At 42.5% G+C, this 14,446-nt stretch overlaps 1 protein-coding gene across 1 annotated transcript; it reads right to left on the bottom strand.

Annotated features, from left to right (window-relative positions):
* Positions 1-1,154: 1,154 nt before the first annotated feature.
* LOC138665179 (chromobox protein homolog 2-like) lies at positions 1,155-14,077 on the bottom strand. Its single transcript, XM_069752441.1, has 6 exons — positions 13,900-14,077; positions 13,769-13,812; positions 9,385-9,450; positions 9,232-9,301; positions 4,367-8,941; positions 1,155-3,424 (listed from the first exon to the last, which is right to left on the bottom strand). The coding sequence occupies exons 1-5, from the start codon at positions 13,969-13,971 to the stop codon at positions 7,733-7,735; spliced, it is 1,461 nt and encodes a 486-aa protein (XP_069608542.1). The 5' UTR covers positions 13,972-14,077; the 3' UTR covers positions 1,155-3,424; positions 4,367-7,732.
* Between the last annotated feature and the right edge of the window lie 369 nt (positions 14,078-14,446).

The raw sequence follows: 14,446 nt of genomic DNA, 5'->3' as shown, positions 1-14,446 counted from the left end.
TGGTTTTTCTTTGCCTTTATTATTTTCTATTTGCGACACCTTTGCCATGGTAACGGCTGTTCAGCCGCAGTGCGCATATGTAAGGTACGTTATTTCCGGCCAGTTTTTACTTTCATTTTCACTTCTGCACCGACGCTCCTAGCTATATCCGGTCTTCCTAGGACTCCACCACAAGTGATGCTATTTTGTGTTTCTTGTTCCCTGGATCTGATTGGTCATGACCACTATTTAACCCCATTCTGGCCAGTACCCAACCACCCCTGGACGAAGCATTTCATTGCGAAACGCGCGTCGGGTGTGGTGGGTCCCCAGGTTCCTCCTCCTGGTAATTATACCGTTATTTTCGTAGTATTGTTTATATGCACTGTTAGGCTGCTCTATATTTATGTCTCGTACTTTATAGTGCTAATTCTTAGGTGCATGTCTCCATGTATATTCATTTACACTTTGTAATAGTTATTACTTTTTACCTGTATACTATTGAGGCGTATGTATGTATTATTTATAATCAGCCTACCGTAGTCACTGCTATACTGTTTTTGTGAGGTTGGTCCATATGTGGGTCCCACAGTGTTGATTTCCCGCACCAGTGGTTACTGTCCCAGTAGTTGTATGTTTTTATGTGTTTTTCAATAAAGATTATATTCTCTTATTATCTGGCCTTTCTGTGAAGGCGTTTTTTTCGGTTTTGGTGATATATTTTCCTTCATGACCCTGTTTAGGGATATTATTTGGTGTTTCTCAGGCTACTATGACAAACATCAGCAGCCTACGATTACGTCATGGGGGTGCAGATCGGGTGTGAGAGGGATCCTCATCCCTCTACTAGCCTTCTAAATGCTGTGTTCTCTATTGATTGCAGTATTTAGAGGGGTAAACAGCCAGGGCAGGAGGGCACTGGCCCTGGTTGTGACAACTGAAGCTCAGTTATATCTTGGAGTTCCTGGCAGCAATAATGCGGGCACAGATTTTGTGCCCGAACAATCACCATGACATCCTGGTACATAAATGTGAAGGAAGTACCAGCACGTCATATGTCGGCAAAGAGAATGCATTCATACTTGGTGGCATTATTATCCACACCTGCCTAAAGCTTTTGCACAGTACTTTGCATTTGAAAATATATAATCCAAATAAATAGTTGGAACAACATGTTAAAAGATTACAAAAATATTTTATTGATATGCAATACAAAATGCAAACTTGTGTCCAAAAAGTTTGCTGACACACACTAGTGTTTTCAGGAAATAAATTAAACCGATGCCTAATAAACTAAAAAGCAAAAAGGCGGTAAAAAGTTAGAACATAAGAATTAAACAAGGAAGAAAAAAGAAAAAAAAATTATTAACACCGAAGATACAGTATGTCTATCTGTATAATTTTAGAACAAAAGCATAATTTTACAAAAGTACAGTTAAAAAATAGATTTCTATAAAAAACAGATAAGTTTAACACTTACAAATTAGGAAAAGTAGAGGTTTTCAACTTGCATGACTTAATTAGAAGGCAAAGGTGGGGTCATAACAATTCTAGTAAGACATTTTGCACAGTAATGTGTCAAGGCTGTTTTCTTGATGCTATACTGTTTTTGTGAGGTTGGTCCATATGTGGGTCCCACAAAAGAAATGGGAGCTTTTATGTAAAAAAGGGCATATTTTCCTAAATGTCAATGGAAAATACATGGCTGGTAGGTGTTAAAGTAGGAAAGAGGTTAAAACCCTCTTAATATGTACAGCTCAACAATTGTCCTGCATTAGGTTTACAACTTTATATGTTTCTTCAAAGTAGAATGCAAGTTTGTATTGAGATTAAAGCCTTTTTCGTCTAAGAGTGCCTTCACAATGTGCTTTTCTCCACGTTCACAGGTCCTGTCAGTGCTTGTGTTCGAACCCCTCACAAAACTGGATTTTGACTTATGCACCGAAGGGGGCCAAAGATTATAAGGGTGCCGGCAGAGCAAACTTATGCTCTGACGTGCCTTATTGTTGGGCATATAAGCCTACTAGAGGCAGACATTAAGACGTATTAGACTGCGTTTGGGTGTACACACCCGAAAATGATGCATGCCAGAGCGCATGCTTGCTCTGCTGGCATCATTATAGTCTCCGGCCCCCATCGATCCATACGTCCGAATCCCGATTTCCTATGGGGGTTATGGCGTTCGGATGCAAGCCGTGACAGGACCCATGAATGTGGAGAAAAGCACAATGTGAAAGCACCCGAACCCTGTTTCCAAAAAAAATAAAAAAAAGACCTGCATTAACATACAGTTCAGACTTGCATTTCAGGTTACTTTAACATACAGGTGAGCAATTGTTGCTTTCTTAAGGCTTGGGCTGCACAACGACATTTCATATGCAAAATCAAAATTGCAGAATAGCATTGCGACAATGATGTCGCATTGTTACCTGCTGCGACATTCACAAATGGGTTGGATTTTCTGTCTCACCCAACTGGCACTGAAGTTTATGACAAGCAGGTCAAAACTTGGCATTTTATTTTACATCAAAATCTACGTTACTTCTGCAAAAACAAGTTGCACATGTTTTTGTTTTGCAACTTTACCAAGAATTGCTGTTACACAAAAAAGGTCACCGTGTAGGCCCAGCTTAAAGGATTTGTTCTGTCCTTTGAAAAGGAATTACATAATTAGCAACCCCTAGTATAAAGAATCAGCCTGATAAATGCAAGAAAGTTGCAGTGAGCTTTGTTAAAAGGAACTAGTCACCAGATAAAAACGTTATTAATCTGCAAACATGGGGTTAATCTGCAGGTTAATCGCATTATTAGCCTGCATGGTGGCTGTACTTGGCTGAATGATGCAAGGAAAACATGAACTTTATTTTCCCTGGCAGTGTTCTATTTTCAGTCACTGGGGCGGTGTCGGTGCAGTCACTGTTCAGAGAGCGCGGAGGCTGTAACCGTGGCCCCGGTACTGACAGTCAGTACTCTATATTCATAGTGGTGACTGAACCAGCACCGTGATTGAAACCGGAATGCTGTCGGAGGGCAAAAAAAAAGTTCATTTTCTCCCTGCCGCCTTCAGGTAAGTGTGACCGCTGGGCAGGTTAATAACATTAGGGCAAGTTCACACAGGGAGTTTTTGCTGTGTTTTTTAATGGCAATTTTCAGCTGCTTTTTACAGTACCAGCAAGGCCTATGAGATTTCAGAAATCTCATGCACACACTTTTTTTGTCATCAGGATTTTGTGCTTTGCTTTTTTTTTTTTGGGGGGGGGGGGATATAGAGCATGTCACTTCTTTCATCGTTTTTGCTCAGTTTTTCACCAATTGGCTCCAATGCGCAGCAAAAACACAGGTATTTGCAGCCTTTTTTCTGCAGAAAAGTCATGGACATCAGCATGGACAAAGAGACACAAGTCAGCCCAAAAACTGCACAAGAAAAACTGCACCAAAAACGCACCTAAGGGTATGTTCACACGTTCAGGATTTCCATCCTTTTTTTTTCAGGAGTTTTTTTTTAGAAAACTGCAGCTCTTGGCAGAAAACGCAGGTCCTTTTTTTGGTCCTTTTTTGATGTGTTTTTTGATGCATTTTTTTATCCTTTTTTTATGCAGTTTTCTATGCAGAGACTGTTTCCTAGGAAGCTTTTTAGGGCTAAAATGGCTGAAAATACCCTAACCCTATTCTAACCTTAGTAAAAAAAAAAAAAAAAAAAAAAATTCTTAATTTTTTTATTGTCCCTACCAAAGTGGGGGGGGGTGTAATTTACTATTTTTTTATTTTGATCACTGAGATATAACCTATCTCAGTGATCAAAATGCACTTTGGAGCGAATCTGCCGGCCGATTCGGCGGGCGCACTGCGCATGCGCCCGCCATTTTGCAAGATGGCGGCGCCCAGGGAGAAGACGGTCGGACGGACACCGGGACGCCGGGTAAGTATAAGGGGGGGAGATTAGGGCACGGGGGGGGGGCATCGGAGCACTGGGGGGGGGGCATCGGAGCACGGGGGGGCGGGATCGGAGCACGGGGGGGCAGCCACACTCCGCCCACGCACTTCCGCTCGCTCCCCCGCACTTCCTGCTGCAGCGGTTCTGCACATCAAATCGCAGTAAAACCCGCAGATATATTTTTGATCTGCGGGTTTTACTGCGATTTTGACCTCACAATGGAGGTCTATGGGTGCAGAACCGCTGCGGTTCAGGAAAAAGAAGTGACATGCTCCTTTTTTGCCGCAGCTATTCTGCGCGGCTTTTTAAACGAAATTACGGACCATGTGCACAGCAGTGACTGTTTTCCATAGGGTTACATTGTTATGTACCCTGCATGGAAAACTGCTGCGGAACCGCAGCGGCAATACCGCTGCGGTTCCGCAGTAAAAAAACGCACTGTGTGAACATGGCCTAAACCTGTGTTTTTGCCGCAGCTTCTTTCCTGCCAGGAAATCAGGTTTTGCTGCAGGAAAAAAAGCCGCAGAAACGCCCAGTGTGAACTTACCCTTAACCTGCTTATTAACAGCTTTTTTTGGCGACAGGTTCCCTTTAACGCTTCCCTGTATCATTAACAGACTATGCGTGCTGCTAAAAGTACAGAATACAGGCCAGCATAAGTAGCAGTCTGCCTTCTGCCAAGACATTTATATAGCAAACGCTGAACTACTATTTCTCTAGTCCGCCTTCCCTTAAAAATGGCAAAGGCAGCTTTATCATTGAAAGGAAGTAGTTACGATTGTGAGCACTTTGTGTTTTTGGTTAATGCTTTCACCACTGAAAAGTCTATTTTGCAGATACTTTCGCCTTAAAGTCACAAAGGAATTCACAGTTCATCTACCAGTTTTTCAAATATCTGAATTAATGATAGTAACAAAAACTTCAAGTGTGACCTACTAGGGCCCTAGAGGATTAAACACCAAATGCATTATCCAAAATTATCTCGTATAGTACTGCAAATTCTTCTGAGACTCAAAGGCACTTCATATAACAATGAACCAACAGTTTCCAAGCAAATATATTAAAACAAAACCCTGACCCCCCCAAAAAAACAAACAAAAATTTAATAAAAGCCTACTTTTCAAATTGAATCATCCTTGTTTTGTCATGGTGACTACGGCTTCCCTTCACTGCCAATAGCATCTGCTCGGCCACTACAAAAGAATAGAGGCTAGTACTTTTGATACTTTCTGACCCCTTGTTCTTAGTCCACCCCACAATTGGGCTTAGTGGGCATAATGGATGTCCAATCAGGAGAGTGGACAGTAGTTTTTTCCCCAACCTTTGAATCATCTTGAAATGTATTTTGTTCTCTTTATTGTCAAAGTTAGTCATCAGAATATCCAAAATAAACATAATGGCCAGTTAGTAAATTGATATCTATGGGGAAAGCACAACTGGACAAGACTGGATTACTTTCCTAATCCAAACATGCAAGTTTAATAGTGTATGTATGGTAGTTAGGAGAGATGACCGTATTATTCATTGTTGGCTTTAGTTCGAAAGCTCCTTTTTTGGGCTGTGCAGAATCCCACTCTGATTTAGAGTGGTTAGATATGAAGTAAAGCTTTCAGGTGATTAATACCATTACAGGTAAATTGTCACTCAGAATTGTGGCATAAAATTATGGACATGCAGATTAGGTTTAGGTTCATGAAAGCAACTGAAGCCTTGCTTGCTCAGGTTCCAGAAGTAAACTAGGGAGACTCTTGCACCCAAGTATAAAATGTAAAAGCCCTTGAACAGTGTCATTAAGACATACCGTAAGTGTATTTAAGTTCTGTCCTTCTTGTTAAGGGTGTCACGCAATGATCTGCTTGATCCTGCGTACTTTTCAACGAAGATTTTGGATTTTAGGCTTTTCCCATGATACTAACACACTTCAAATAGGCCTCCTAACAAGCCACAGCGGTGTAAACTCAAAATGCAGTAGCCCAAATGATCTGAAGTAGTACTGCAAACTCCACGTGATTTAAGTGACTTTCGTCAATTCCTGTTTCACAGTCTTTTGTGGTGTAATTGTATTTAGTATCCAGTCTTCTATGTAAGACTACTTTGAGACGTGGTGTGGGCATCCTTTGGCTTAATAACTGGCCAGGATATTAAGGCTTACCAGTACAGACACGCCGTCTTCAAACAATTATACACTGTTACTCAAACAGATGAAGCTTTTCAAATGTGACTCATTTAAATATACAAAAAAAATGCTATCGAAGTGACCTTGTCAGGTCTTTTTTTATACCATCTAAATTATCAGTTCCTGATCGATGTGTTCCCCAGCCTCTAAAGTAGTCCTTTTATGATAATTATGATGTGTCGTTATAGAGATCATGAGGTTTACCGGTCACTCGCACCTTAAGCTAATAAGCCGTATCCAACCAAGGAGGTAGAGATAATCTAGGGTTATATCAAGCTGCTCACGCCTTAGTCCCATCCTATACATCTTGATCGATGTTCCAGATCAGATAATCACAATCATTAGCAAAAAAAAATCTAGCAAATCTGAATTCTGCCATCCACAAACATGTTCTAATGAGCAACATGACTCCCAGGTTCAAACCGTAACAGAAAGGCACAATCAAGATTTGGGTAGTGGCCATGTGCTATATCTTTTAAAATAAACCATACTTATGGTTATCTATATCTACAATGGAGATGCCCCAGAAATGCAAAACTGTTAAGGCCAGTGATACTTCATGAAAACAAAGTTCACGTCCTTTGATCAACAACAATGTACAAATACATTCTCACTAATTGTGACCGACACCACTGAGTAAGTTCTTACTTGACAACGGCCATACACAAATTTCCCTTATATGCTGTAATCTTTAAGTGCCAAATGATACAATTTATTGGCAAGCTCAGTAACAATAGGCGTTCACTCTTTGTTCTAAACAAATTGTGAGTATCCAAGTCTGTATCACTGTTGGAAAAAAGTGAACCAAGTACTTATGATCATGGCGTGATCTCTGCTTTTTCAGAAATTCAACTGTGTATTACTAAAAGTTAGTGAACACATCTCAATCATTCCTCATGCATCTTTAACACCAAGACAATGAAACGAACACTAATCTAGATTAGCCTATTCACAAACTTTGCTATTACACACGATGATCGCCTACATTTTTGGCAAATTCTTTCTGCTTTAGAATGCTCATATAGAATGAAAACCTTTTTTCTATTATATATCATTTTAAGGCTCGACCTGTACGAATTACTTTTGCCTATTGCTCCGATTTACACGAGTCACAAAAGTGCTAAATGAATAAGGCAGGGCTGGAAAGAACAGCTGGAGGAAGTTAAAATAAAGCACCTACAGAGCTCTTGCTTATTACGCGAGCTTAGTATTTCGGGTTCTTTATACAACAAATAGTTTGCACACCTCTTCTAGCAGTCTAAATTATCCGTAATATATCTCCTACATAATAAAAATAGTAATTGTGGCAGCTAACAGCCAAATATGCAACCTCGCAAACCTGCCACTCTTCTTAAAACTCAATTCGATCAATTAAATCCTTAAGACGTCATCCATTTTTGACAACCTGACTCCAAAAACATGCACCATACAGAGCCGAGGTTGTCTAAATATTAGCACATAGATATTCCTTTTAGAAGCTACACTGAGTACAGTTTAGGTTAAGGAAACACGAAAATTGACAAAAAAAATATATTAAACACCACCATGGGATAGTATCAAGTTTTAAACTAACACCTAGATAAAACCTCTCAAATATGAGGCAGACTTCACACATTTTGGTTGTATACTACCATTTTCTGCTTTCAGTAAGGCCGCATGTTAAAGAAGCCAACACTGGTGGGAGACTCCTTTACAGTAACTGTGATGAGATTGGCAGTGACATCTGTCACAAAAACATGCTCAAGCAGACTGCGCGCTGGTTTCCAGTCTTGGCTAGCCTGGACAGACATGTCCTGGCTGGAAAGTGATGAATCATGGTCAGAGTCCAAACTGCTATCGTCGCCGGTGCTCAACTCCGCAAGATCCTTGCGAGGCTCTGCCTGCTGTCCACGCTCAGAAGTAGGGACATCTCTTGTGGATCCGGGAAGCCCAGTCCTTACTTGGCTTATCCCCCCACTTTTTCTACTCATTTTTTCAGCCTTAAAATCCGTGGCTATCCCATGTGAAGGAGGATTGCTATTTTTCGGAGGAGCATTATTTTTCTGAGCAACATGCACAGAAGATGTACCACTTAGTGTTCCCGCACCCTGCCCACCTTGAATTTTGTTATGAAGATTTAAGGTTTGCGTTGTTTCTCGGTTAGCTATTCCAGGCCTTGCTGCAGACTGATTTGTCTGTGGACTTGTGTGCTCTTCAGTATCAAGTTTGACTGTTTTCGGAGCAGATGGGCCAAGATCAATCTGCATCTTGGAGGCACCTTTAGATTCTGCAGTCTGACAGCTTCGTTTGGAAAGTAATGCAGAAGTCACTGGCTTCCTGCCTGCCTGAGGGTTGTTTTGGGCTATCCGATTCATATAATGTACAATTGAGCTCTGCCAGCTTAAGTTTCTGGTGGAATTCCCATTGGGGTGGCTAAGAGTGCTTTTTGCAATGTTGGAGAGTAATTCTGCAGACAACTGCCGGTTATTGCTGGGTACAGGTAAGTCTTTGGAATTGGCTTTAAGAGTGGAGAATCCTTGTGCATTATGAGCAGACTGTAATTTTTCTGCTGCACTTTTAGGTCCTGGCTTTGCTCCCTTGGTCCTCCTAGGGATTTTCTGATCAGGAAGCAATGGTTTTCTTCCCCTCTTCTTGCGGAGTTGTTCTTTTAACTCTGGCCTTACTACCACAGCTTGTGCTTTCTTCTGTGGAACTGGGTGGGAATCTCGTGGCCTTGGAGAGAGCGGAGTTTCAGCCTCACTGTCATCTGATGAGGATGAGGAGGAAGATGAAGAGGAGGACGAGGACGAGTTAGAAGAAGAGGATGAGGAAGAAGAGCTGCTTGATTTGGGTTTTGGTGGCACTTCTGACTCCTATTGTAGAAAAAAAAACATTCGATAAAATCAGTAAATAACGATGATTATCTAAGGAAAAAAAAATAAGAAACAAAAGATCGCGCATATTAGAATCCCATCATGGTTGATTTTTCTTAACCACATTGAAAGAGGGAGTCATGAGACAAACATTAAATTGACCAGTCCTAATGTTTAAGACTAACTTTATACCTCATTTGATGCCATTTACAGATCCCGGGCCTATCATGCCTAATCTACGCCAAAGATAACAGCAACGTCGATTTTGAGTCCTTCCGTAGAATACTCACCACATTTTTACGTGGTCTCCCTCGTGGTCTTTTTCCTCTTCTTCTGTTCCGTAGCTCTTTTTCCTGTTCCCTAAAAATAAAAGATTTCCAGTAGTTTTCAACGATATATACAAAAGTATCTCAAAGAATGATGGCCAAAAGGCATTTTCTTACCTCTTTTGGAATGCCAAAAGTAGTCGTGGGTCAAGAATATTTTCCTCAGGCTCCCAACTATTGTGCCTGCGCAAAAAAAAAAAGAAAAAAATAAGGATTAGGATATGTTCACCTGCAGTTTTTTTTTTTTAAATGCAGATTAGAAGCTGCATTTTAAAGTACGGCAAAAGCTAGGAAACTTCAGAAATCTCATGCACACTTTTTCTAAAAGAAAACTGCAACATTTTAACCCCTTAGTGAACAAGCCTTTTTTTTTTTATATTTTAAATCTGACGTGTCACTTTATTCAGTAATAACTCAGGAAAGCTTCAACATATCACAGTGACAGTAAATTTAGGGTGATGTGTTTTGCATTTACAAAGTATAAGAAATAGAAAAAAAAAAAAAAAAAAAAAAAAGAAAAGAAATTTTTTTTTTGCAGTTATCAAACTTTGAATGATTTATTTTTCAGCTATTTAATCCAGATAGTCATACCGCATAAAAACATTAATAATAACATTTCTCACGTCTGCTTTACATCAGCACCATTTGTAAATTGTTTTATTTTGTTAGCATTTTAGAAAGTAGTCAATATTGATACCAGCATTTAAAGGGGTTAAATGGCCATAGCTTGTGTGAACACATATGGTGGCTGGTGCAGCAAGTTATCAGCTATATTGTACAGCTGACAGCTGCAGGATTGTCACCCTTCAGAGGATGCTATTCTTTTATCACAGGTCAGTAAAAAGACTTATCGATGGTCACTAAAAGGTTAAATCTGGAGCGTAACAAAACGCTGGTGTGGACAAAGCCTTAGGGTATGTGTCCACGTTCAGGATTGCATAAGGATTTGGTCAGTATTTTACATCAGTATTTGTAAGCCAAAACCAGGAGTGGAACAATTAGAGGAAAAGTATAATAGAAACATATGCACCACTTCTGCATTTATCACCCACTCCTGGTTTTGGCTGACAAATACTGACATAAAATCCTGACCAAATCCTGATGCAATCCTGAACGTGGACACATACCCTTTCTGTGAAAAGTGTAGCAATAAAACCCTCACAAATGTTACCTAATGGGGAAAAGGTTTTTGAAACCAAGGTCTTCTAAGACCTCTTAATTTTCTAGCTCTGAAGAGGTAGAAAGTTTGGAGCTGGTTCACACCAGTAAGACATGAGGGAAACAAGTGAAAACTATAAGACAGATGTTAGTTGCCATGAACTTGCATGAGAGGGGGAAGATTTATGGCCAATATAGGCACAGTAATACCAGCCTTAAATCCTTCCCCACACCATTATGCAACAATGTTGACAAACTTTGTGCATTTCAGGGTTAGCACAGGCTCAGGGGGAGGGCATGAAGAATAGTAGCGTTTTTGACGCTGCATAAAAAAACTCTGCGTTCTAATTACCGCACTTGTTGTTTAGTTCTTGTAAAGAAGAAAGCAGCGTTTTGGAAGCCGTGAAAATGCACTGTGTTCAAAACGCTACTATTCCTGGTCGTGGCCACGTATGCTTACAGAAAGCGAACACCCGAGATTGAAACTAATCCCAACCAATTGGGCCAATTTCAGATTATCCATCTTATGGAAAATATAAAAAGGCCTAATATGGAAATACCAAAAAAAAAAAAAGTTGTGGCTCTTTGAAAGTGAAGCTGAGAAAAAAAAAAAAAAAATGAAGCACGTTGAAGTCAAAAAATAGGCCACAAACCAGACACGAATACAAAAGTGTTTGGAGTGTTCAATCCTCCCACCGGCATTGTGGCTGCTTCCTCCACAGGTTTTAATGTGCAGAGAACAAAAAAGTGACATTGGCACATACAGATGCCATTATACTTTCAGTTTCTGCCTCATGCATGCGAGCTACTGCATTCCTCATCGACTGTACGGAGAGTGCCCGCTTCTTGGCACCCCATTCTGTATCCCCAAATGACTGTACGGAAAGTGCCTGGCTCTTGACACGTACAGCAGATTCCAATAGGGCTTTCCCATCACTTCTAGCCATAACCACTGCTCACAGCATCTCCAGTATGTATAGTGGGCATGCACCCCTCATCTCCAGTATGTATAGTGGGCATGCACCCCTCATCTCCAGTATGTATAGTGGGCATGCACCCCTCATCTCCAGTATGTATAGTGGGCATGCACCCCTCATCTCCAGTATGTATAGTGGGCATACACCCCTCATCTCCAGTATGTATAGTGGGCATACACCCCTCATCTCCAGTATGTATAGTGGGCATACACCCCTCATCTCCAGTATGTATAGTGTGCATACACCCCTCATCTCCAGTATGTATAGTGGGCATACACCCCTCATCTCCAGTATGTATAGTGGGCATACACCCCTCATCTCCAGTATGTATAGTGTGCATACACCCCTCATCTCCAGTATGTATAGTGGGCATACTCCCCTCATCTCCAGTATGTATAGTGGGCATACACCCCTCATCTCCAGTATGTATAGTGGGCATACACCCCCTATCTCCAGTATGTATAGTGGGCATACACCCCTCATCTCCAGTATGTATAGTGGGCATACACCCCTCATCTCCAGTATGTATAGTGGGCATACACCCCTTATTCTCCAGTATGTATAGTGGGCATACACCCCTTATTCTCCAGTATGTATAGTGGGCATACACCCCTTATTCTCCAGTATGTATAGTGGGCATACACCCCTCATCTCCAGTATGTATAGTGGGCATACACCCCTCATCTCCAGTATGTATAGTGGGCATACACCCCTCATCTCCAGTATGTATAGTGTGCATACACCCCTCATCTCCAGTATGTATAGTGTGCATACACCCCTCATCTCCAGTATGTATAGTGTGCATACACCCCTCATCTCCAGTATGTATAGTGTGCATACACCCCTCATCTCCAGTATGTATAGTGGGCATACTCCCCTCATCTCCAGTATGTATAGTGGGCATACACCCCTCATCTCCAGTATGTATAGTGGGCATACACCCCCTATCTCCAGTATGTATAGTGGGCATACACCCCTCATCTCCAGTATGTATAGTGGGCATACACCCCTCATCTCCAGTATGTATAGTGGGCATACACCCCTTATTCTCCAGTATGTATAGTGGGCATACACCCCTTATTCTCCAGTATGTATAGTGGGCATACACCCCTTATTCTCCAGTATGTATAGTGGGCATACACCCCTCATCTCCAGTATGTATAGTGGGCATACACCCCTCATCTCCAGTATGTATAGTGTGCATACTCCCCTCATCTCCAGTATGTATAGTGGGCATACACCCCTCATCTCCAGTATGTATAGTGGGCATACACCCCTTATTCTCCGGTATGTATAGTGGGCATACACCCCTTATTCTCCGGTATGTATAGTGCGCATACACCCCTCATCTCCAGTATGTATAGTGGGCATACACCCCTTATTCTCCAGTATGTATAGTGGGCATACACCCCTTATTCTCCAGTATGTATAGTGGGCATACACCCCTCATCTCCAGTATGTATAGTGGGCATACACCCCTCATCTCCAGTATGTATAGTGGGCATACACCCCTCATCTCCAGTATGTATAGTGGGCATACACCCCCTATCTCCAGTATGTATAGTGGGCATACACCCCTCATCTCCAGTATGTATAGTGGGCATACACCCCTCATCTCCAGTATGTATAGTGGGCATACACCCCTTATTCTCCAGTATGTATAGTGGGCATACACCCCTTATTCTCCAGTATGTATAGTGGGCATACACCCCTTATTCTCCAGTATGTATAGTGGGCATACACCCCTCATCTCCAGTATGTATAGTGGGCATACACCCCTCATCTCCAGTATGTATAGTGTGCATACTCCCCTCATCTCCAGTATGTATAGTGGGCATACACCCCTCATCTCCAGTATGTATAGTGGGCATACACCCCTTATTCTCCGGTATGTATAGTGGGCATACACCCCTTATTCTCCGGTATGTATAGTGCGCATACACCCCTCATCTCCAGTATGTATAGTGGGCATACACCCCTTATTCTCCAGTATGTATAGTGGGCATACACCCCTTATTCTCCAGTATGTATAGTGGGCATACACCCCTCATCTCCAGTATGTATAGTGGGCATACACCCCTCATCTCCAGTATGTATAGTGGGCATACACCCCTCATCTCCAGTATGTATAGTGGGCATACACCCCTGGCCACACTCCACAGCATATAATGGCAGACCACCAATGATCAGACAGTGCACACAACACAAGGGGCTGTGAGGGAATGAAAACAAGTGCGGATCTGATCGATCGAGCAGAACAGGGGGTGGCAGCAGCGATCAGATCGGGTATCAGGACAAGGGAGGGCACACAATCCCCCTCCCCAGGGGAATAACATGGCAGGCACACAAAAGAGCGGAGTACTCACTTGGAGGACCATCCCCTCCACTTCACCAGGTATTCCGGGGTGCCCTGCGTGAGAAAGAGACGAGGGTCACCAGTTGATATTGGGTGAGGGGCGGGGCAGGTGTAACGGGCTGCAGACGGGGGCACAGTTACCTTCCGCAGCCTCTTGCTCAGGATGCACTCCGCCGCGAACACCTGCTCCCCGACCGCGCTCAGCTCCTCCATGGCTCCCGCGGGCGGCCACAGGAATAACTTGTTTTGTCTTTATCCACGCGAGTCGCCACGAACAAGGCACAAAGCAGCGCGGGAGCGAGCGGAGGTGCGCGCCTCTTCTTCCCCGCCGTCCAATAGGAACGCGCGACAGAGCGGCGCATCCGGGGCGGCACAGTGTTGTGTGAGAAGCTAACCTCATTTACATAAATCCGCCCACATTCCTGCCTGTGGGCGTGGTTACCGAGCTTCTGCGCTCAGAGGGAAACAACAAGTGAGGGCGGGACGAGACTGGGCGGTGATTGGCCGAGAATTGGGCGGATAATAAAGCTCGGCTGTTTATGGCTGGGAGTGGGCTGTACAGGGTGTATCGTGAGGGGATTATTAGTAACACCACAGTGCCCCCTCATATTGGCCATAAGACCACAGCAGTCTAGTTTTCCCTTTCTGGTTGAACTCCGTTCATATGTTTACAGTAGTTGTTGATGCA

The sequence above is a fragment of the Ranitomeya imitator genome, chromosome 2 (genome assembly GCF_032444005.1).
Source record: "Ranitomeya imitator isolate aRanImi1 chromosome 2, aRanImi1.pri, whole genome shotgun sequence".
NCBI classification, from domain to species: Eukaryota; Metazoa; Chordata; class Amphibia; order Anura; family Dendrobatidae; genus Ranitomeya; species Ranitomeya imitator.
This window is presented reverse-complemented; position numbering and strand designations above follow the sequence as displayed.

Excerpts from the sequence above, each read along its gene's own strand:
- LOC138665179 (XM_069752441.1), bottom strand. The coding sequence starts at position 13,971 with ATGGAGGAGCTGAGCGCGGTCGGGGAGCAGGTGTTCGCGGCGGAGTGC. Across the intron at positions 13,813-13,899 it reads TGAGCAAGAGGCTGCGGAAG|GGCACCCCGGAATACCTGGT; the intron begins GTAACTGTGCCC and ends TTTCTCACGCAG. Across the intron at positions 8,942-9,231 it reads GGAGACCACGTAAAAATGTG|GAGTCAGAAGTGCCACCAAA; the intron begins GTGAGTATTCTA and ends TTTCTACAATAG.